Source organism: Pectinophora gossypiella, chromosome 2 (genome assembly GCF_024362695.1).
Source record: "Pectinophora gossypiella chromosome 2, ilPecGoss1.1, whole genome shotgun sequence".
NCBI classification, from domain to species: domain Eukaryota; kingdom Metazoa; phylum Arthropoda; class Insecta; order Lepidoptera; family Gelechiidae; genus Pectinophora; species Pectinophora gossypiella.
In genome coordinates, this window is record NC_065405.1 from 10,517,068 (window position 1) to 10,540,220 (window position 23,153).

The 23,153-nt window shown below is 35.9% G+C and overlaps 2 protein-coding genes across 2 annotated transcripts; one reads left to right on the forward strand and one right to left on the reverse strand.

Moving 5' to 3' along the window:
• Window positions 1-424: 424 nt before the first annotated feature.
• On the forward strand, window positions 425-11,572 carry LOC126375015 (5'-nucleotidase domain-containing protein 3). Its single transcript, XM_050021855.1, has 9 exons — window positions 425-826; window positions 1,328-1,503; window positions 1,793-2,020; window positions 4,585-4,719; window positions 4,876-5,033; window positions 6,593-6,779; window positions 7,418-7,558; window positions 8,280-8,431; window positions 10,074-11,572. Exons 1-9 carry the CDS (start codon window positions 664-666, stop codon window positions 10,276-10,278), a joined length of 1,545 nt encoding a protein of 514 aa, XP_049877812.1. The 5' UTR covers window positions 425-663; the 3' UTR covers window positions 10,279-11,572.
• On the reverse strand, window positions 11,087-17,229 carry LOC126375024 (endoribonuclease CG2145-like). The gene is made up of 6 exons (XM_050021867.1): window positions 16,785-17,229; window positions 16,183-16,294; window positions 15,557-15,641; window positions 14,314-14,466; window positions 13,082-13,170; window positions 11,087-12,319 (listed from the first exon to the last, which is right to left on the reverse strand). The coding sequence occupies exons 1-6, from the start codon at window positions 17,168-17,170 to the stop codon at window positions 12,083-12,085; spliced, it is 1,062 nt and encodes a 353-aa protein (XP_049877824.1). The 5' UTR covers window positions 17,171-17,229; the 3' UTR covers window positions 11,087-12,082.
• Between the last annotated feature and the right edge of the window lie 5,924 nt (window positions 17,230-23,153).

Consider the following 23,153-nt stretch of genomic DNA (forward strand, 5'->3'; position numbering starts at 1 on the left):
TGATGAATTATGGCCTCTTTGGGATCTATAATTCGGTACTTGTGTTAGGACACTTCAAATATTTTTAAATTATCGGTTTTTTACAGACCAAGAAACCAAGAAACGGTATAGAATATAAGTAGGTGTTGCACTAGTTTTATTCATTCATTGTCATTCATTCATTCGTTTTTTTTGCCAAAAGAACTTTTTTTCAGGCCATTAATAATTTTAAAAAAATGCTACTGGCTCTAAAAAACGAATAAGATTCCACTATTGGTTTACTATCGTCATTAATATTTGTTATTTTTATAGGTTCACTTCACAAAAGGAACAAATCATGTGATTCCTTTTCTTTTTATAAAATATTTATATGAACTTTAAACTATTTATTATTGTATTTTGCTTGTTAGAAAAACGGATCAGTCAGCTGTGATTTTGACATTGACATTTTAGTTCGTCTTTGAAAATCGAACGAAACGATCGTGGACGCACGCGCGTATTTGCTTTAGAATTAAATTATGCAACGAGTTAGATGTTCATTTTTAGTAAAAATGTTACTTAAGTCTTGAAATATAATGTTTTCTTTGCCGCTTAGTTGAGTAAAAATACGTGTCTGCAAGTTTTGTAATGAGAATTTTAGTGCGTTAAATACTATTGCGGTTTATTTATAATTAATAAAGTTCAATGAAAATGAGCGCGTGCAATATTTTGATCGGCGCAGTAAGAAGGTTTAATTATAGTTTTATGTGCAACAAGATAAACAAGTGTGATGTAACCCTGAGTAGGAAATATTCGACGCGGGAACTCCTGAAAGAAGCGTATTGCCGCACTAAATTAAAATGTCGATGTAAGTAACCATTCCATGAACCCCTAACACCTTTACGTGCGATGCTGAATGAAAAGTAGTTTGTTTCATTTCATTACTTGCGAGTTTTTGCAGAATGTCAACTTATATCCATTAATTGCGTAGGTACCTACTAATAGCAACATTGTTAATTATAGGTTACAGAATTCTTGCTGCATGTAATAATTACAAAAATAGTTGTCATACTTAGGTTACAGGATATTTTCGCACCTTTTGTTTTCTATTATTACATGTACAGTTTTTAATTTATGTTTTGTCAGTTACGTGATTTTTAAGCAAAACTAGCTTACAAATTACTTACTACATTATTGGAATTTCAAAAATCTTGAATTTAACCTTGTAAAAACCTGATGCCTTTTAAAATCCAAATCCTATAGTTTAACTATTGTGTCTGGAAATCTGGTTCTTACAAGGTTAAACAGCTAACCTAATACAACCAGCATGGCATCAATGTGTACTTATTTTCATTGCCTCTTTCAATAGCTAAGAAACTCCCTCAAGATGTGAACCCTCGTGGAGTGTTCGCTTGCAATGAGCTGGATTTGTCCGAGGTGAAGGTCTATGGCTTTGATTATGACTACACCCTGGCACATTATAAGCCCACACTGGAACACCTGCTTTACAACTTGGGTAGAGATGTCTTATTGGAAAAATATAAGGTGAGTAAATGCTTCAAAGAAAAGAACCTTGTTAGTCAAAAGTAGTAATGAAATCCAAATATATATCCAAATACGTAAATCTGATATGGTAAATTAATCTTATAACTCAGGAGAGAGCTTCCTTTGTCTATCACAGAACAAAGTTATTTAAAGTTGTAAGATCAAATTTCCTTTTAAAATCCAAACTCTATTGTTTAAGTGCTTAATTTAAGAACAGACTGGGCAATTAAAGTAATCACAAGTGAATAAATTAATAATTCCCCTTGTAATAGTTGTAATCAATTTTCAGTACCCTCCAGAGATCCTCAAGTTGGAATACAAGCCCAACTTCGCAGTGCGAGGATTGCATTATGACATTGAGAAAGGTCTTCTCTTGAAGCTAGACTCGTTCCTACAAATCCAGTTTGGAGCAGTATACCGTGGCCTAACACCTGTTTCAACAGAGGAAGTACTCAAGCTGTACAAAAACAGAATAATACCCATTGCTTATGTCGAGGGTGACCACAGAGCACATAAGGTAAGGTTTATTTTGAAAGAAAAGTAACTGTTAATAGTCTTGATAATTTGTGGTTCTGGCTACTCCAACCCCTTATTTATTTTTAATTTTTCTTACTTTTGCAATGAATTAAACGTAAATAACATAAATCCGTTTCTTTATCAGCCTTCTGCAAGGGTCAAGAGCTGGCCACATGCATCGTTTATAAAACGCGTAATTAAATTCGTTTTTTTTAATTTATGTGTTAAATGTATTCAATCATTATTAGAAGTTATTAACACCTAGTAATATCGTTATTCGAATTTAAAACGCAATCAACTTTAATAATAGAGCCTACATGAAGTACAAACAAAGGTGTGTTGTGAAACCAGTCTAATAATAGCTTGGAAAATCAGTCTTCTCTCATTTCATAATAGTAACAACAAGTCTATGCAATCGAGATATTCATTATCAAAATGCTTATCTTTTTTATTACTATCTATTCATCACGCATAAGGTACGAGTTATTTTAGAGATTTATTCCTTGAACTAGTATGGAAAAATACACAACAGACTGGTAAAGCTGCAAGTTGATACCAAAGAAGTAAAGATGAGAAGGAGTCCTGAGATGAATATTATATTATAAATGGTGGCAGGATATTGGCCCACCGTCCGTATCACAATCCGTTTGACGATTAGAAGTTAAACGCATTTTGTTTTTCACTCTTAGTCCAGCAGGGAAGTGGAAAAATACTTCAATATGGTGATTGATTGTTATTGTTCTGTGCTATGTTATTTCTAGACTGTGAATCAAATTATATTTAGCGTATCCTTTAATGGGACCTCGAATGTTTCACGCTGATAACGAGATTTGTTCAGTGCCATTGTGTTTTTTAAAGTAGGTAGGTGGTGTTATAGTAGTTTAAAAATATTACGACTATAAGATAGAGAATATAAGAATATGGGTTTTTATGTGCAGCGAAACCGAATGAGCTCCTAGAATGTGTTGTTAAACATTATGTTACCAACATAGCACTATCACATTGATTGCTTCCAGCTTTCAGCATAACCCTTGGTCACAGACATATGTTTTGAATCAGCATGGCGTTATGGCGACATAAATCGCTGTACTATAAACATAACTGTGTACATTAGAGTCAGTTAGTCTAGTAATCATTGGCACTTGTAAGCAATCATTCATTTGTGCTCCCCTAGTGTTGCTGAATGCAAGAACGTGTGCGATATAGATGTACCTACGACTAAATCTTGATGTATTACAGTTAGCAATTGACTGTTATATTGCTACGATCGCTATCCACGAGTTTTTAATGAATTATTTTGCAATGATGTTGTCGTGTTTGCCGTGGTAGCCCAGTTGGACGAACGCTCGACTCTGAGTGTAAGGTTGCAGGTTCGAATTCAGCACGTTATTAACCTATGATTTTCGAAATCGTTTTTCGAATTCATGTTTGGATCATAAATGATTGTCACGTGCTCAGCGGTGAAGGAAAACGTCTTGAGGAAACTCACATACCTGAGAAATACGTTTTGGAGGTATGTGACCTAACCTGTGTTGGACTGGTTTTCCCTTCGCGGGTTGGAGGGACAGACAGGCAGTCGCTTCTGTAAAAAACCGGACCTGTCAAATGTTCAGATTAGATAAGCGGACCCTGTGAAAAACGGGATATTGCTAGCAGTATACGGATACGACGATATTGTCATGTTTAAGGCAGTGCTACTGTATACGCAGAGTCGCGCACGTAACCGTGAAAGACGATTCGGCACCGCAGACTTCATATTCGTCTTACGGCTGCAGTCTCCACAAAATTGAGTCACATGTTATAAGTAATAGACCCGTATTTTTCTAAAGTAAATTTAGCTGGTTTACATAGATAAATCAAGGGTTGAATTCTCAATTCGGCAACCGAAGACTGGGCCCTTAATACACAGCAGCTACTAATATACTGCTATCAGTTAGAAGTCGTTATTTACGTAAATCGCTGAAGAAAGTCTGCCTTTGTAAACAATAGTAATTTTACGATACGTAATACATATTAAATTTGCAAGTAATTACGATTGCTACATTTTAATTTACTTCAGGACATAAAGTGCGTACTCGTAGTTAGTCATGAGTCTGTGGTACGCGCAATGCTCTGCCAACCCCCTAGTTAGCGGAACAGCGAGTTGGAGAAGGCATTTCCATCTAATTTTACGGAACCGATGCGTGACGTTTACGTTTGTGGCGGGCATCACTACATAGTATAAAACAAAGTCGCTTATTCTGTCGTTATATCCCTATGTACGCTTAACTCTTTAAAACTACGCAACGGATTTCGATGCGGTTTTTTTAAATAGATAGAGTGATTCAAGAGGAAGTTTTATATGTATAATAACATCCATTAAATAGTGGAGAAATACTATTATTTTTGAGGTTTTTAATGTGATGTCGTAAATAGTATCATTTTTTCCTCAGCATTGCACCCGAGCGAAGCCGGGGTGGGTCGCTAGTTATTCTATATATTGCAAGGATATTTATTATGCACTTATGAAGGTTTAAGTAGGTCAATGTTACAACTGTTTAATTTATTCATTTCTCTTGTTTTCAGGCAAACAGAGCGAAGATGGTGCATTTAGCTGATCTATTTTCTGTACCTGAAATGGGTTTATTATGTAACGTGGCCGAGTACTTCATTAGAAATCATATTGATTATCACCCGGAGATTTTGTTCCTAGATGTTAAGGTAATTTGGTCTGTAATAGATATATTATATAAGTGTAAATAGGCAATGTCCTTCCAAAAAAGATAAATATTACCATGGCATGCATAAACGCACTTTATTCAAATATGCCCAACATCCCGCGCAAATTACATCATTGAAAAAAGTTTTTTTTTTCAGAATTCTGTACAAAGTAGCCATCCGGTAATGCATAAGATTGTGGCGCAAAACGTAGAAGAGTATATCAGGCCTAACCCAGATCTGAGGAAGTATTTCCAAATGTTACAACACAGTGACAAGAAACTCTTCTTAGTTACCAACAGCCCATATCATTTTGTGTAAGTGATCACAATTTGAATTTAGAAATATAATAATCAAGTATATAAAGCGAAGTTTGGTAGTAGGGCTAGCATAGGAAAATCTAGAAGGACGTCATCATCATAACTAGCCCATTAACGTCCCCACCGCTGGGGTACGGGCCTTCCCTATTGATGGATAGGGAGATACAAGAACGACGTACATTGGCCAAATTGGACATGTCCTTAGAAAAGGTTTAGTACGATTTATTCTGAACCGGTGTGCGAGTATGAAACGATTAATGAATGAGGCAGAAGCAAGAGAAGTATGTCAGGGTCGAAGCAAATGGAATCCCATAGCCTCTGCTTACCCCGGTGGGAAATAGGCGTGAGTTTATGTATGTATGTATGTATGTAAATATAATAATCACTAATTGTTTAATATATTAGTATGACAAAGTTCCGAACTCGTGACCGTACATATTAATTACACATGTGTTGTTGCTTGGTTATGTGTGCCAAGGGCCACATTAGAGCGAACCAAAACAAACCATTCTTGGCAAATATTAAGAATATTTTTAGAACGTAATTTTTCTTTTAATATCTATATTAAGAGTTCAGTTTTAGAAAATACTGACTCGGAGGAGACGAGATAGTATCGTATCGACGTATTTGAAAATACTGCTTACTATTTTCGCCCATATAATGCACTTTAGTACCATGTAACACAAACTTTTTTGTCAAATTTGTCAAACTGCAAGCACACCCCCAGGATATTTTATACGAAACGCCCCGTTTTACACATACGCTATACATTAACCTTATCGTAGACGCACATCTGTATGTGTGATGATACGATTGAAGACTAAAGTAAAACCCGAGGGGGGGTTGAGTGTTGCCGTTCTATACGTAGTATTATTCTTTATTCTATGCTAAATGGGTCGTGTAGGTGCAAAAAAAATCTGATGACTAAATAAAAACAGATCTAAAACTTACGAAAAACATTCTCTTTTTTCTATTTTACTTATTTATGAATTTTATTAAAAAAAAAACGTCAGTGTGCTTTTTTCATACAAATTCCATAGTAATTTCGTGTTTTGACGTTTAGTAAAAAGTAACTGATTTGACTAGTTGCAAACTATCCTAATATCAAATATGGTAACGTGACAGGGTTCTAACGTGGTTATTTGATATTGGCCCCGATTCCTGCAGACACCGCCTAATTTTATTTTAAGTTATATCCGTCATTTTCATATCCGTCGAAAAGGAAAGGGACGGATGATTCACAGCTCTTAATTTTAGGAAGAATGAGTAAATGAATGAATAACCCGGCCGAATCAAAAGGTACGTCGCTGGTATGCAATCCGTTTGACGTGCTGTCTACTTAACTGTGTCGGGTTATTGACGGATGTAAAATTTTTAGACGGTTGGTTTAGACTTGTGCTTAAAATTGACGTGTGTTCCATAAATTTTATGCTTGTCGATTACCCGTCCCTTTCCTTTTCGGCGGATAAGAAAATGACAGATATAACTTAAAATAAAATTAGATGGTATTTACAGGAATTAGCACCATTGCTCATGTAACATTCTACTGTTTGCAGTAACGCAGGGATGGAGATGCTGGTGGGGAACGACTGGCGGGACTTCTTCGACGTGGTGATAGTCAACGCCAATAAGCCCAAGTTCTTCACGGAGGTGTCTCGGCCCATCCGAGTGTTCGACAAGCACGCTAATACACATATCTGGGAGAAGGTCACTGAACTTCAGAAAGGAATAATTTACTACGAGGTGTGTAGAATGAAACTCAATCTATTTGAAAATTGTTGGGTTGGAATTTATATCATATCAATCATGTATTAATTAGTACTTAGTGCATTTGTAAACTGGATAAATAGATTATCTTTTTTGGATTAATTTAATCCGCTTAAAGTTTTATACTTACAATCTGTCAGTCTATCTAGTTAGAATTAGTAGATAAAAATCGTGTATTACTTGATATGACATTACAAACAATCTATTGCACACCAGGAAATACAAAAATACAAAACAAAAGAGATATAGAAAGAGTATAGTAGAAAAACACAACGTAAATAGAAAAATACTACGAAATTCTTGTTTAGTAGTAGTTACAAAACTAAAAGTATTTGTTTCGTATTTTTCATTCAAATAACTCGTTACTTCCTGCTAATCATTTATACTACACCTTGTTGGTAAACTCGTACGGTCGAACGAATAGACCCCTAATATTTATTTATTTATTTTATGCTAGTAATATGCTAAACACTTATGCTAGTATATTTTTGACGCGAGATATCTTGTTGATTCGGCAGATTTATACTAACATCAGAGTCACTGGACGATGGAATTGCAACGCACAGATAGACGGCGCACTCATCTAAACTTCACCTGTCTCATAAATTTTGCAGGGAACAGTGAAGCAGCTGCAAGACTTAACAGGATGGAGTGGCCATCAGGTGTTGTACTTCGGCGACCACCCTTACAGCGATCTGGCTGACGTCACCCTTGAGCACGGCTGGCGGACCGGCGCCATCATCAATGAACTTACGGTTAGACTCAATGCTATACCGTCATCAATACACACATTCACACACGTACGCGTGGTCGCACGCACGTACGCAAGCACATATAATACTGTAGTCACAATAGGACATAAATGAAGCCTGCAAAGATCTTAGCAGTTAACTTGAGTTAAGACACTGGGGGGTTAAAAGGCCACACCGACGCAATTCATCTAAAAAATCAATATTGCAATAATTAAAACACATAAAGACAATGTATAAAACAATGTATCAATATTGCAATTTGACACTTGCGCAGATAAAAGTAGGTGCGCAATATCAAAAAGGAATATTGCTTTTTTAAATGAATTGATTTGATATGGCCTTTTTAACCCCTCTGATCTATTTTGAAAATTGTAATGCCTGATCTATTTTGAAAATTGTAAAAGAGATCAGGTATTATTTTTCTTGCCCCGTTTTTTTTGCTGTAACATCACCTATGTTATGATTGTTTGTAGGTTTGTAACTTGTGTAGTTACTTGGGAAGCTAAAGAGAAAGGGTAATGCTTCTTTCTGTACGAACCAAACTCAGTATTCACTCTCTTTGTTCGATTTATGAAAACGTTATCTTTACCAAATTCGGCACGTAAATAGTGGTGCCGATTCTAGCAAAGTTCTAAAAATAACGCAATCCTTTTCTAACGATAAGTGCGAGAAACATCTTCAACAAAATCTTCAATTTTTATTTAAAATCTTGCCATATTTCTAGCACGAGATCAACACGCTGAATACGCAGTCGTTTAAGGAGAACGCGAACTGGCTGCAGATGCTCACCCAGCTTATAGAGGACCACCAGGACCATAAGGAGCCTGAGGCTCTGGAGGTCCTCGCAGAGTGGATGTCGGAGAGAGACTACCTCAGGTTTGTACCTCTTTATATTTTATATAGGGTTATATTGACACCACCAATAGTTTTAAAAATCAACGTGCCAATGTTTTGAAACTGGTTTGAATGGCATTGTCAAAAAACCGTAAAATATATATTGGTCGGTCATAATTGCTGGTGTGATGGTACATTTTGCATAAAAGTTCAGAATTACAGTATAATAGTATAGTTCATAGATCAATGTTGTTCAGAATCATTGGCGCATTGTTACTTGAAATTGTTGAGTGAAGTGTAATAAAATAGAATCCAAAAAATAATGATGACTTTATTCATATTATTTTTGGTATATCCTGACCGCTCGCACATTACCGCAACTTAGGCGGCGACAGACGTGCGAGGGAAAGAGAAAGAAAATAATGCTCTCGTTTGACTGAGACAGACTGCATCTGTCACGGCCTCGCGTGAACAGATATGGTCGGATGTCGGAGAGCGGTCAGACTATATCAATACTTCTTTCGTCTAGTCCAAAATCGAAATTTCTTCAGAATAACAGTTTTACCTTGGTTATGTACAGATAAAGAGCTGTATGTACTGGGGCGTCTGTGTTAACTTGTAGAGAACATTGTCAACACATGCGCATTTCTGTCTATACTCAGCAATTTAAAATTATAGCCAAAATCAACCAATGCCACTGGGCATCAGCCTATTAATAAACATACATGCAAACTGACGTCCGAAAATACGTAAGCTATATGATGGTTTGCTTGAAATAAAGGTTGGTCTAAGTTTGTGGTCAGTACAAAATTATAAATGTTGATGGGCTAAAACAAATCAAGACTGAAATGATTCCATCTGTGATATTATGCTAGTTGTTATATGCTACTTGACTTGTGTGGTATTTATTGTACTGTTGTAATAAAGGCACAAAATATTGCAAGATTTTAAAGTGTGGTTAGTAAGTGTTAGAAACTTATTGTTCTAATTTTGGCTGATACTGCTACCGTAGCATACTGTCTACATACATTATTGTTTGAATTGGTCGACTTGTTATGTATCTAGTGAGGGACTTTCTAGGCTACATTCACCAAAAATAATATAGATGGCGTTGTACAGCTTTAACGTGACAATTACTTATTTTCTCATTACTCGGGTACATCATTATTCCAAAATATAATGTAATGGCAGAAGTATATATAAAAACAATTATGTATAGAATTATGTTGCTATATTGCTTCTCTTTATTTTGATTAGAATAATAATGGGTTTAAGATATAATTGTGCCTGGGTGTAATAACAAGGGTCATCATTTATACCCAAAGCAAAGATAAAAGATGTATAATTGTGTCTGTTATCCATGAAATTAGAAGGTTAATCGAAGGAAAATCTGTACAGCGCCATCTATATTGATTTTGAGAAATGTAGCCTGGAAAGTCCCTCATAGCGTTGGTTCATGTATATATGGGCAGCATACTACGGGGACTGATCTTGCTATAATTCGTGCCTTATTCAACGACTGTTGTATGTAAGCTTGATTGCAATTTTGCATTAAGACTGTATGTTTGATGCTACTCAAAATTCAAAATTGTTAATGTATATTTCTGATTGGCAGCTGTAAATTAATGCTTGTTTCTTTGCTTTTCACGCTGACGCAATGTAGGAGATCTTTATTCACTTCCAGGAACGAGATAAAATCGGTGTTTAACCCGCAATTTGGAAGCGTCTTCCGGACATATCACAACCCCACGTACTTCTCTCGACGATTATTCAGATTTGCAGACATCTACACCTCAAACATTTCCAATTTACTCAACTACTCACTCACACATACTTACTATCCACGCCGTGGTGTCATGCCACACGAATACGGATCCTACTTTGTTTAAGGACGAAAATATGCTAAGTGTAAACTAAGTAAAAATATTGTACCTAAGCGTAAAACGTAGAACTTAATTCGCAGTATTGCTAGATATTCTAAAATAATTCATACGTTGTACCTGGCGATCTATGAATGGACAGATGTTTATCTAATTAGAGCAAGTTTAATTTTAGAGCATATTGTACTTTGTTCAAAGGTAAGTTTGCATTGTTAGTTTTGAATTGAGTGAGGAAATCGTGTTGCAGATTAAATTTGCATGATGATGATATGAAAAGAAATCTGTATGTATATTTCAGTTATTGCCTGTTGACGTTGATACTTTTTATTTACTTATTTATTGTACCTAATTGATTATTGTAAAATTCGTTAAAGGTATTCTGCCAACGGTGATCTAGTCAGAAGTATTTACTGTTTCCATAAGTTGTTTGTATGATAATTTTACTTTATATTTATACGTATTTATAATAGCTTTTAACATATCTAACTCGTCAATTGATATTAATCTGCAGTGAAACTCAACCAATTAAAAATAAGTAAAACGATAAATGTAAACATGTTCAATTGAAATCACATTATAGTAACTTTGTGAAATGAAATGAATGTAGGGGATGTTCTCGTATACCTACCTGCGTGATATAAAACATTAAATCAATCAAAACTTTTTAAAATTAATGTTCATAAGTCATTGACGTTGATGGTCTATTTTTATTTTTTCTAAACTTTGCTTTATATAAGAATCTGTTTATATTTTATTTTCTTTTTATATTCTACGTTTGATAAATTTGCAATGTAAAAAATATTTTAAAGTAGTTTAAAAGTTTTTAATTTTTAACTTTGTGTGTCATTTTTACAACATTACATTTAGTTCACTCGTTCATTTAATGTAGTTGTATGTGGCACTACGTTCTTCAATCAAAGACTCATTTTATAATAATGATGTGTGTGACGTAAGATAACATATGTAGTTGCTAGTGCTATACACTCGACAATAATTCATCGTGTCATCTCCAGACCTAAATAGAGTTTATAAAGTTGGCCGATAGCAAAATATACCATCTGTCGAATTCCTCTATTTATACGTATTTTTTACATTTTTAGATTGATACAACTTTATACTCTTTAAGCATATTGTCCCAATGCATTTTTTTTTATTTTACCGAAGCATTTGACAGATTGTATATGTTCATCCAAGGTCGATTTTATATAATATTACCTTTATATTGATGTTCTACTGAAGCATGTACAAACTATGTTAATTATGCCCATGTTTTTATAACAGAAAATAAAAATAATTGTTGCTATCAAGTTGTTTGTCTTCGCAATAATGATTCGGAGTACCCTATTAATTAATGGACGATTATTATCGACATGTGTTCCAATTTTATCAGAGGTCGAGACCTATATTGATATATATTATCAGGTATTATTACTTAGTCAAGCTCAAAAGTACTACTGATAAAATTGTTCCGAGAAGTTAATCGTAAATAAATGTTATTCAAACATGAGATTTCTCAATAATTTATTGTTTGTACTGAGATAGAGAGCTGGTAATTATTAACCCTTAACGTGTCGTAACGTAATATCTACACGAATAACTCTATCTATTGTGTCGATATTTTAACAGATAAGAGGTTAAATATCTACAGTAAAACTTATACAAAAATATCAATACTCCGTTAAAAATAGCTTGGTAAGAATAACAGCAGGTCAGAAAATGATTATACAGCCTAGTACGAAAGAAACATTAGGAAAATGTATTGTTCTGACAGATGTCATTGCCAAGCTATTTTTAACAGGATGTTGTGTATGACTTAGAAGACTGGGTAAGCGGTGTCGATTAGGGGGAGATTTTCAGCCCTGATAGTCTTCGTTTGAATAGTGAAGGGTACGTTGCTGAAGCGCAGTCTGCAAGGACGGTCTGGTCTGGACATCCAACACAGGGTGTACAAAGCCATCTCCAACTCAGGGGAGGTTCCTACGAACATGTTGATCTCTGGGGCGTCCTTAGTCTCGCTCAGGACCGAGTGCTGCTTGAGGATCATGCCTTTCTGTAATGAGAAATAGGCGTACAATTAGGTAGTATTGCTCACGTATGTAATTGGTATAAATAGTAGGAAGTCCGAATACCTAGAAAAAGGAATCTAGAGGGCATCTAGGGGGGGGGGGGGGATAGGCATATAAGAAAACCCTTTTTTGTCTTTTTAGAAGATTTGGTACGTATTTACCTACTATTCGAGAATTTAAAAATAGCGAAGCAAGCCTTTGAAGTACCTAGCATTGTACATACCTACTTATATAGCGAATTATGCTACCAGGTACAATGTAAATTATCATGACATCACCGTCTGGTCAGTGAGGCCGCCGTGTGAACTATAAAACCTTGCGGAAGCGCATAGTCCTCTATAGAACCTAATACGGGAAAAGATCGTTTAATTTGCTTTATGCCTGTCTTGCTGATCCAAAGGAGTTTTTATCGTATTATGCATCACTCACCATAACGACATTACTTATTCGGGTTCACATATTAGACACCAATCGACAAACGAGATAATTATATCGTTGGAATCGATAAAATTACCGTGACATTTTTTTTTGACGTTGCGGATGTTCACCCCACAGGAAATATAATATTTTTTTTAAATTTCGAACGATTCTGCGATAACATTAAAGGTAGGTAGTTATTTGGTGTATGAGACCGGAGTTAATCGATACAGAAGGGATCTACCCAACAATAGCTTGGTATGAGTTTATACTATGGCCATGATGAAAAGTCTATCCCAGTCTAATCTGTAAGCTTTAAGAATACTTACGCCAGGGAAGTCGAGTTTGTTGATGTACCCCAAGTAGTTCGCTTTATGGTCTTGCTCACGCTTCGCGAAGAATAGCCAACTGTGGAGTCCTGTAATAAGAAATATTTAAAATAGAAAATAGATACAATATTGTCTACAACTACGTATGTAGGTATCTCATAAAGTTTGGCTTCCGATATAAATAGGTAGTGCAGTTTGCACCCGCATTAGTGAAACTAATTTGGAGAAAACATGTTCAGATAGGTATCTACTACCTTGTCTTGTCCGAATTACAGGTAAAGTAAATGACTTAAGAATTCATTAAACACTAACTACGATATGGCACAGCAATCATTGCGCCATCATTCAAAAGAAATGCAACACGAGAATCTAAATTTAAGATTTAAGATTCTTGTAAAAAAGGTTTCAAAAAACCCTTATTTCACTATATCTCTCGGAATGGGTTTGGGAGTAGCATTCAATTTAATATGCAATTTTAACTCCCATCAAATCGCAACATTAACTCTAGAAGTGTAGACCGCAGACCGCGTAGGTTGTGAAAACTAGGTAAGTAGCTATATACACATAGGATTCTTGGATGTAGCAATATTGTTAGAAAATATTACCTACACAATAGTTGTACCTTAGCAGTTTAGCTAAACCTATTCGTTTTGAGACCGAAGGAACTTTTGGCTGCAAATTGTGTTTTTTTTTTATTCTGACTCTAACCACCTACCTAACCTAATTACTAATTCGGGTATTCAGGAAACGCTGTCTATAATTTAGCTTTTATATAAATATTCTCCCGAAAAATAAACGTACCTTACGTACCTACTTAGGTAAATTCTTGTGGTTTTGACCACGATTTTAGTCAGTCAAACATTCGGTTAGAGAATACTGTAATCTAAAGTAGGACTTCCTCTTATTTTTGGTATAATATAAACTAACTGTTCGCTCATGACTTCAATTACGTCTACATTTACAACTTTTTTATAACCGTTGGGCGTTGAATTTCGCCAAATCTCGAATTAGTGAGTACCTACGTCCTTTAAAATTAAGCAATATTTAAGACTCTAGGAGTCATTTGTAGTCGAGATTTCGTGATGAGTAAGTCAGCCAGTGACCTTTCGCCTTGATATTAGCGATGGAAAATTCCACTTGATATTAACTCAGAATCATGGTCTGGATTATCCCCCTCGGTATTAATTACCATGTCATTAACACTGTATAGAAGATTACTTAGAAGGACTCACCAAGTACTTCATTGCCCTTGAGTTCAGCCATGAAGACGTTTTCGAAGGCGCAGCTGCACTTGCACAGGCCGGTCCAGTGGCGCGCGTACTTCGTGAACCAGATCTTCTTGAGGAGTTCCACTTGTTCGGGGTACTCGTTCAACTGGGTCAGACCTACAACAAGTTAAGTTAAATTTTTCTGTAGGGGCTTTATCTTTTGATAACGTAAAGGTTGTCTAGGTAGTAATGAGTTTCTATAGATGAATAATAGTCACACATACAAGCACATAGTTGGCAAGGATTGTACAGTCATGAGCAATATAATGTACCCACTTTAGGACTCTGTCGCACTTACATATTTGACATTTAGTGAGACTTACAGTTCAATTTGTCATAAAAGTTAATGTGACATGGTACCAAAGTGTATACATATTAATGCTCGTGACCGTACACTATACACCTCAGCCTACCTCTTCGGGGATACAGGCGTTATGTTTTGTTATAAATAATAGCTTCTTCTAACGTGTGGGTTGTGAGGTGGAGTACCAACCTCATCAACCCTGGTGTCAGGGTTACTATTGAGCCGCCAAAGGCATCAGTAAGTAGTAACCAGGACCAACGCCTTAACGTGCCTTCCGAAGCACGGATCATCTTACTTTCGGACAATCAGGTGATCAGCCTGATAAATAGCTTATGGTAAATTATGATACATTTAACGATTTTCTGGAATGTAGTTGGTGCAATATCTACTGTATTTGTTTTGATTCAAATTTGTCAATAATACGTATTTGAATTTTAAAAATTAAGTTAAAAATTCATTTTCCCTCAATTAGCACAGAAATATTGTTATTTCCGTTTAATATATCATATCTTTTGATATATTTCATCATATTTGATAAATTGTTTGTTAATAAATGAATACTTTTAAATAACTAATTCTGAGCACACGTCCCACCTCGAGAGAATCTCAGGTGATTCATATTTACAATGATAGAAGTTAACAAAGACAACAAATGAGCTCACTCAATATGATTGTAGCGAGTTTGCTCTACTCATCAACGTGACAATATGATGCAAAATAGGTAATACGTGCTATTCGTACATATTCGGCAATAGAACGTGGTAATGAGTCAACAAACATATTATTTACATTCAACACGTATAATTAGGGGGGGGTAATACTTAGATAAAATGAGAATTAAAATTTTGGTAGGTAACCTAACGATACCTATCTATGAATTTAACAATGCATTATAATACTTACCTTTGCTGGTCAAGAAAGTCATGAGGCTCCGGATGGGACCAGTAGCCAAAATAGTGTTAATGAAAGTCGTTTGTTCCGTTTCTTCCTGCAATGAAATAATTAAAATTATACCATAACATAATTCACATAGTTACATAAGTACAGAATATCCATCTTGGAACTTCGTATCAAAATGGACTGCTAAATTTAGAGTTATACTGGTGCTAATTCCTGTAAATACCATCTAATTTTATTTTAAGTTATATTTGTCATTTTCTTATCCGCCGAAAAGGAAAAGGACGGGTAATCGACAAGCATAAAATTTATGGAACACACGTCAATTTTAAGGACAAATCTAAAACAACCGTCTAAAAATTTTACATCAGTCAATAACCCGACACAGGTAAGTAGACAGCACGTCAAACGGATTGCATACCAGCGACATACCTATTTGATTCGCCCGGGTTATTCATTCATTTACTCATTCTTCCTAAAATTAAGAGCTGTGAATTATCCCTCCCTTTCCTTTTCGACGGATATGAAAATGACGGATATAACTTAAAATAAAATTAGGCGGTGTCTGCAGGAATCGGGGCCAATGGTATGATAAAATTAATAAAACAAATAGCCACGGGTAAATAACTTACATTAGGTGTAACGAATTCTGGTCTGATCACGTTCTTGTGGTAGTTATCGAAGAGGGCAACGAAAGGTCTTATTGTAGGACCGCTCCATACGTTCTCGGGGACGGACAAGAGGCTGAAAGAAAAATAATTCTAAATTACAATAAAATAATTACAACCAAAAAGTTTATAAAACCTTACACAGAACATTCACTCACGCCGAAATCCATAGAAAAATATTTATGAAAACCATTTAAAGAATAAATTTAAAAATAATACCGTTATTTTCATCTTATTTTTATGGCTCTTATAATATATTTTTTCGCGAATACAAACCAGTTTGTCGAAAGAATAGAGCAAGGAGTTTTTAAATTCATTTTATTCCGAACTACAGTTAAATCCTTTGAAGCTTATTTATTATTCTGCAAAATACTGCATTTAAATCATAGATAGGTACTTACATACAATACTTATATGTAGCTATGTGGGTATATCAAAGAGACAGGAAATTCAGGTCTTCGCAAGCATTAATGAATGGATAAAGTAAAGATTCTGATTGCTACTTTATAAATACGGTTATTAGAGGTTAATGAAAATGTAAGCATGCACTATCATTAGTGACTTACTTAGATTGCGCCTCGTCGTTCTTGGACATGGGACTGGTTTTCCCTTGCAAGTTGACCTGGATGTAGTTGAAAGCGTTGTTGATATCCGCATTGAACATCTCTTCGCTGACACGCAGCAGGTCCTCGTCTGTAGTGGAGTCCTGGACTTGCTTCAGCAAGTCCTCATAGCTCTTCTTCTTAGCATAGTCTACTACTCCTCCGATGACAGTGCCCACTTGCTGGAGAGTGTTGGTGGCAGAGTTCCCTTGGTTACCTTGAGCCTGATTTTGCAACTGATTCCCGATGAGGTTGGGGAGGATCTGGTTGAAGATTTGCCCTGCTGCCGAGGCTATATCGTCTCCTCGGCTGGCAGCCACACAAACTAGAAATACTATAGCGAGTTTCATTTTGGACAGAATACGTTGTAACTAGTACGGTTCCGACGCACTAGTGATCTGTGCCTGCGCAGGCGGCGATAATGCTCGACCTCACGGTGACGTCATGTTGTGTGAGATACGGCGTGTTATTGAGATTCAACCCGCGAGTCCAGTTTTTGCGTCGGTGATTGCCCTGAGTAGGTAATATGAGCCAGGTACCTTGGTAAACAAAATTGACCTTCATGTCAGGTATTTATAAGTCTTGCACGTAGTCGTAGTTACGAATCATGTCTAGTTTAGTTGCTACATCCTGAGGAAGGGCGTGCTATATTATAAACATTTAATGCATTCCTTTTGGCCAGGTATACTGAAGTCACAGATCGTGACGGAATAAGTATTTTTAAAAAGTTATAACTTCAATTCTTATGCGGTGTATTTTAAGAACTTATAATATTTAAATCCTATCAATCCGTACTACTCTGAACCGGCGTGCGTGTATGAAATGATTGATGAAGGTGCAGGAAGCAAGAAAAGTATGTTAGGATCCAAGCAAATGGAATTCCATAGTCTCTGCTTACCCCGGTGGAAAATAGTCCGTAATATCAATCCGTATTATAACTTAGTCTAGTTATTTTCTTTCCTTTGTTCCCACTAGTTCGATTCATTAGTTCGATCGTCGGACTAGTGAGAATTTTTTTTCTCATTAGTTCGACCGTCGAACTAGTGAGCATTTCTTTTCTCATTTGTTCGACCGTCGAACCAATTTAAATTTAAAAATAGTTCTACCACATTTCAATGTTTTACTAATTTCGTAATAAAATAAAAAACGCTTGGTTCGTTATAAAATATATATTCGTGTACATCTATAGGATATCTTTAGTTTACTGTTTATTTTTTCGGAATGACGTCTAAAGAATTGAAAATTATTAAAAGTGGTCGAGGAAGGTTTCTGCAATTAGAGGGATATCAATATTACTCAATGGTTTGGTTTGGACATTGCGGGCCACCAGATTGTCCGAAAAATAAGACGATTCCGTGCTTCGGAAGGCACGTTAAGCCGATGGTCCCGGTTACTATCTATGGAGGTAGTCGTTACGAGCCACGTCAGAGGCCTTTGGCGGCTCTATAACTCTGACACCAGGGTCTGTAAGATTGGTCATCAATCTTACAACCCACACGATAAGAAAGAAGATCTAAGATATCCTATAGATGTACACGAATATATATTTTATAACGAACCAAGCGTTTTTTATTTTATTACGAAATTAGTAAAACATTGAAATGTGGTAGAACTATTTTTAAATTTAAATTGGTTCGACGGTCGAACAAATGAGAAAAGAAATGCTCACTAGTTCGACGGTCGAACTAATGAGAAAAAAAATTCTCACTAGTCCGACGATCGAACTAATGAATCGAACTAGTGGGAACAAAGGTTTTCTTTTACTCGATGTAGGTATTACTTCTACGAGTAGGTTTAGAGATTATATTTTCTTGTTCAAAATGTTTTATTCTACTTGCAACCAACCAACAACCTGTAGAATAATTAGTTAATCACCTACTGACTCAAGTAAATGTCAGTATCACAATTAGAATATTTTAAGAGCCATGATTTCATCACTGTCTTACCCAGGCACTGTATGGTCCTAAGTGTCACAGTCATAAACTTGAAGTAACCGGGATAGCTGAACAAGCTGGCTAAAGAGGGGTACGGAATTTTGGTTGCGGTTTCATACAATATTTTTTCCATACAAACTTTGTGTGCATCAAACATTATTCTTCTATCGTGTGGGTTGTGAGATGGATTACCAACCTCATCAACCTTGGTGTTACTATTGAGCCGCCAAAGGCCTCTGGCATAATTCATGTAACGATTACGTACAAACATCAGTAAGAAGTAACCGGGACCAACGGCTTAACATGCTTTACGAAGCACGGATCGTCTTACTTTCCGACAATCAGGTGATCAGTCTGTAATGTCCTAACTGAACTAGGGATCACAAAGTGATTTTTGTGATATATCCCCACCGGGATTCGAACCCAGGACCTCCGGATCGTGAGCCCAACGCTCAACCACTGGACCACGGACCCACGGACCACATTCATATACAGATTGTTAGTGACATATCGTAACAAAAACTTTGAGGGATGACAGAGACATAAAATCGTGAATTTTGCGACTTAAAATTCCACTTGATAGGTATTAATTCAGAATCATGGTCTGAATCATCCAAATTAGTATTCACTAGCTTTTGCCCGCGACTTCGTCCGCGTGGCGTGTTATATAAGAGAGAGATCTTTGTGTGTGTGGCGTGCATATCAAATTTCAAGCATCTAACTTATGCAGATTAGATTTTTTCATACAATTTTTTTCCCAATAACTCCCATTTTTGAAAATACAGCCAAAAATAAACTTTATATTTACTAAGGTATGCATGCATGCTAGACTGAATCAATTGATTGAATTGATTTTTTTTTAATTGATTGTTCATTGAGTTTTAATTTTAATACACACTTCCTCTCTTCCCTTCAACGTTGCTGTGCCCTACAGGGTCCATGTTTTAGTTCCTATGCCTATGTAACACCCCATTGTACTACATGGAATGCAATAAATAATTTAATTGAATTGAATTGAAAACATCTATCTTACGCGGTTTCGATTTTTTCATACAAATGTTTTTTTCCCGCTAACTCCCGTTTCCGTGGGAATTTTGCAATATCCTGTTGCAACTAAGGTTTAAGTTAACTAAGGTACCTGCATGCCAAATTTCAAGCGTCTAACTTAAGCGATTTAGATTTTTCATACAAAAGGATTTTCCCGCTAATTTCCGTTCCCGTGGGAATTCCGGGAATTCCTTTCTTAGTGCACCTCTACGGTACCTAAGCTATGTCCCTTCCAAATTTCAAATGCCTACATTTAGCCGTTCAGGCTATGCGTTGATATGTCAGTCACTGAGTCAGTCAGTTTCTCCTTTTATTTAGATTTGATTTTTTCATACAAATGTTTTTTCCCGCTAACTACCGTTCCCGTGGGAATTTTGTAATATCCTGTTGCAACTAAGCTTTAAGTTTACTAAAGTACCTGCATGCCAAATTTCAAACGTCTAACTTGAGTGGTTTAGATTTTTCATACAAAAGGATTTTCCCGCTAATTCCCGTTCCCGTGGGAATTTCGGGAATTCCTTTCTTAGTACACCTCTACGGTGTCTAAGGTACCTGCGTGCCAAATTTTAAACATCTTACTTGAATGGTTTAGATTTTTCATACAAAAGGATTTTCCCGTTAATTCCCGTTCCCGTGGGAATTTCGGGAATTCCTTTCTTAGTGCACCTCCGCGGTACCTAAGGTACCTGCATGACAAATTTCAAACGTCTAACTTGAGTGGTTTAGATTTTTCATACAAAAGGATTTTCCCGCTAATTCCCGTTCTCGTGAGAATTTCGTGAATTCCTTTCTTAGTGCACCTCCACGGTACCTAAGGTATCTGCATGCTAAATTTCAAATGTCTAACTTGAGTGGTTTAGATTTTTCATACAAAAGGTATTTCCCGCTAATTCCCGTTCCCGTGAGAATTTTGGGAATTCCTTTCTTAGTGCACCTCTACGGTACCTATGGTACCTGCATGCCAAATTTCAAACGTCTAACTTGAGTGGTTTAGATTTTTCATACAAAAGGATTTTCCCGCTAATTCCCGTTCCCGTGGGAATTTCGGGAATTCCTTTCTTAGTACACCTCTACGGTATCTAAGGTACCTGCATGACAAATTTCAAACGTCTAACTTGAATGGTTTAGATTTTTCATACAAAAATATTTTTCCGCTAATTCCCGTTCCCGTGGGAATTTCGGGAATTCCTTTCTTAGTGCACCTCTACGTTATCTAAGGTACCTGCATGCCAAATTTCAAAAGTCTAACTTGAGTGGTTTAGATTTTTCATACAAAAGGATTTTCCCGCTAATTCCCGTTCCCGTAGGAATTTCGGGAATTCCTTTCTTAGTGCACCTCTACGGTATCTAAGGTACCTGCATGCCAAATTTCAAACGTCTAACTTGAGTGGTTTAGATTTTTCATACAAAAGGATTTCCCTTCACTACTCTGCTCCTATTGATTGTAGCGTGATGAAAAGTATACTTACTATGACCTGTCCAGGAGTGTGAAGAATAATTGTACCAAGTTTCATTAAAATCCGTCCAGTAGTTTTTGTTTCTATAAGGAACATACAGACAGACAGTAGCGATGGGTCGTTATCGGTTTTTGAGATAACGTAACGTAAGCGTTATGTGATTTCCAATAACTAGTTTCTTAACTAGTGATTTTTATAACTAGTTATTTTCACAACGTTCTGAAGCAAACGTGATAATTGTAACGTAAAATCGTTTGGTTAGGTAGCAGTATAACTTAATTCTTCTTCAGTCGTTTTCATCTTGTCATTACGAATATTGTAAAACCAGTGATTTTGCGTGAGTAGTGAAAGTAGCCAAACATCGACGCTATGCCTTAAACATAAGAGTGAATTCGATTTAACTTTATGGCGTTGTGATTAAAAGAGTTATTGAAGACTGATGCCTATTTCGATCGTTTAAATGGCGTTATGAATATCACTAGTTTTTGTTGTAGTGGAAAACGAGTGATCACTGTTCGAGCTCGTAACTGCATATATAACCAGTTATGGTTAATAACGCCCATCGCTAACAGACAGACAGACAAAAATTTTACTGATTGCATTTTTGGCATCAGTATCGATCACTTATCACCCCCTGATAGTTATTTTGAAAAAATATTTAATGTACAGAATTGACCTCTCTACAGATTTATTATAAGTATAGATTACGATGTCACTAACACCCTGTATAGACAAAAGTTGCAGCTTATGCTTTAGGTACTTATGAACATATTAAGTTATCATTCAGTACAGACCTGCGTACTTTAAGAAGTATAAACTAAATAATGCCAAATGTTTTGTTTGCTTTACAAATGGTAAAATTGTAATTTGAAAGTAAGTAGAATAAATGGATCCAGCACGCCATTCAATCATTATGAAGTAGTTTGATAAGTAAAAATAAACGAAGTACCTTATAACTTAGCAGGTGAAAGGTAACTAGTTATTACCTACTGATTAACTACTTAAAGGTATTCAAAATCCATGTGTGGATGAAAATAACCTTTTCAAAATGATTGGCTATACAGGGTGTTAGTGACATCGTAACGAAAACTTTGATGAATGATTCAGGCCATGACTCTGAGTCGGTATTAAGCGGAATTTTCCGTCACAAAAGTATGGAACTGAAAATAATTAAAAAAAAAAAACAAAAAAATATTAATTTTCCAAGAGGAAATTCCACTTGTAATCAATTCAGAATCTGGTCTGAATCATCCCCCTCAGTATTCGTTACGGTGTCACTAACACCCATATGTATTTGTATGGCAACCTGTTAGTACTGGTACGGGTTGTATGTAAGTGACATGGTAACGAATACTGAGGGGGATATTTCAGCTTATTATTGCAATACAATACTTATTGTGTCAATGTGTATTTACACTTTGTTGCACCAAAATAAAAATAAACATTTACAAAAAGACTCTTAACTAAGTTAATTATTCTGAGTTAATGTCAAGTAGATCTTTTCATCGTCTGAATCATCCCCCTCAGTATTCGGTACAAGTCACTAACACCCTGTATTCTATTTCGCCGATGGGGTAACGGATCATGCGATTTAAATATAATTAACCATTACCTAGGTATTTGTATAACTCTCGAATCTCCCACCCCGTTAGGGATATGTGGCTTGTTATCGACAGACTTTTTTAAAAGTAATATAATATTATAAAGTCTAATGTAAGTAGTAAGTATCTACACTGCGCTATCTGATATTATTAAGTACCGATGGAGAACATGGGAACGATACAAACTCTGTCACTCAACTCCATTGTGGGATTAAGTATTAACAAAGAAAGAAAGAAATATAAACTAGTTTAATAAACAAGCTTTTTATTTATAATAAAATGACATGTTTTAAC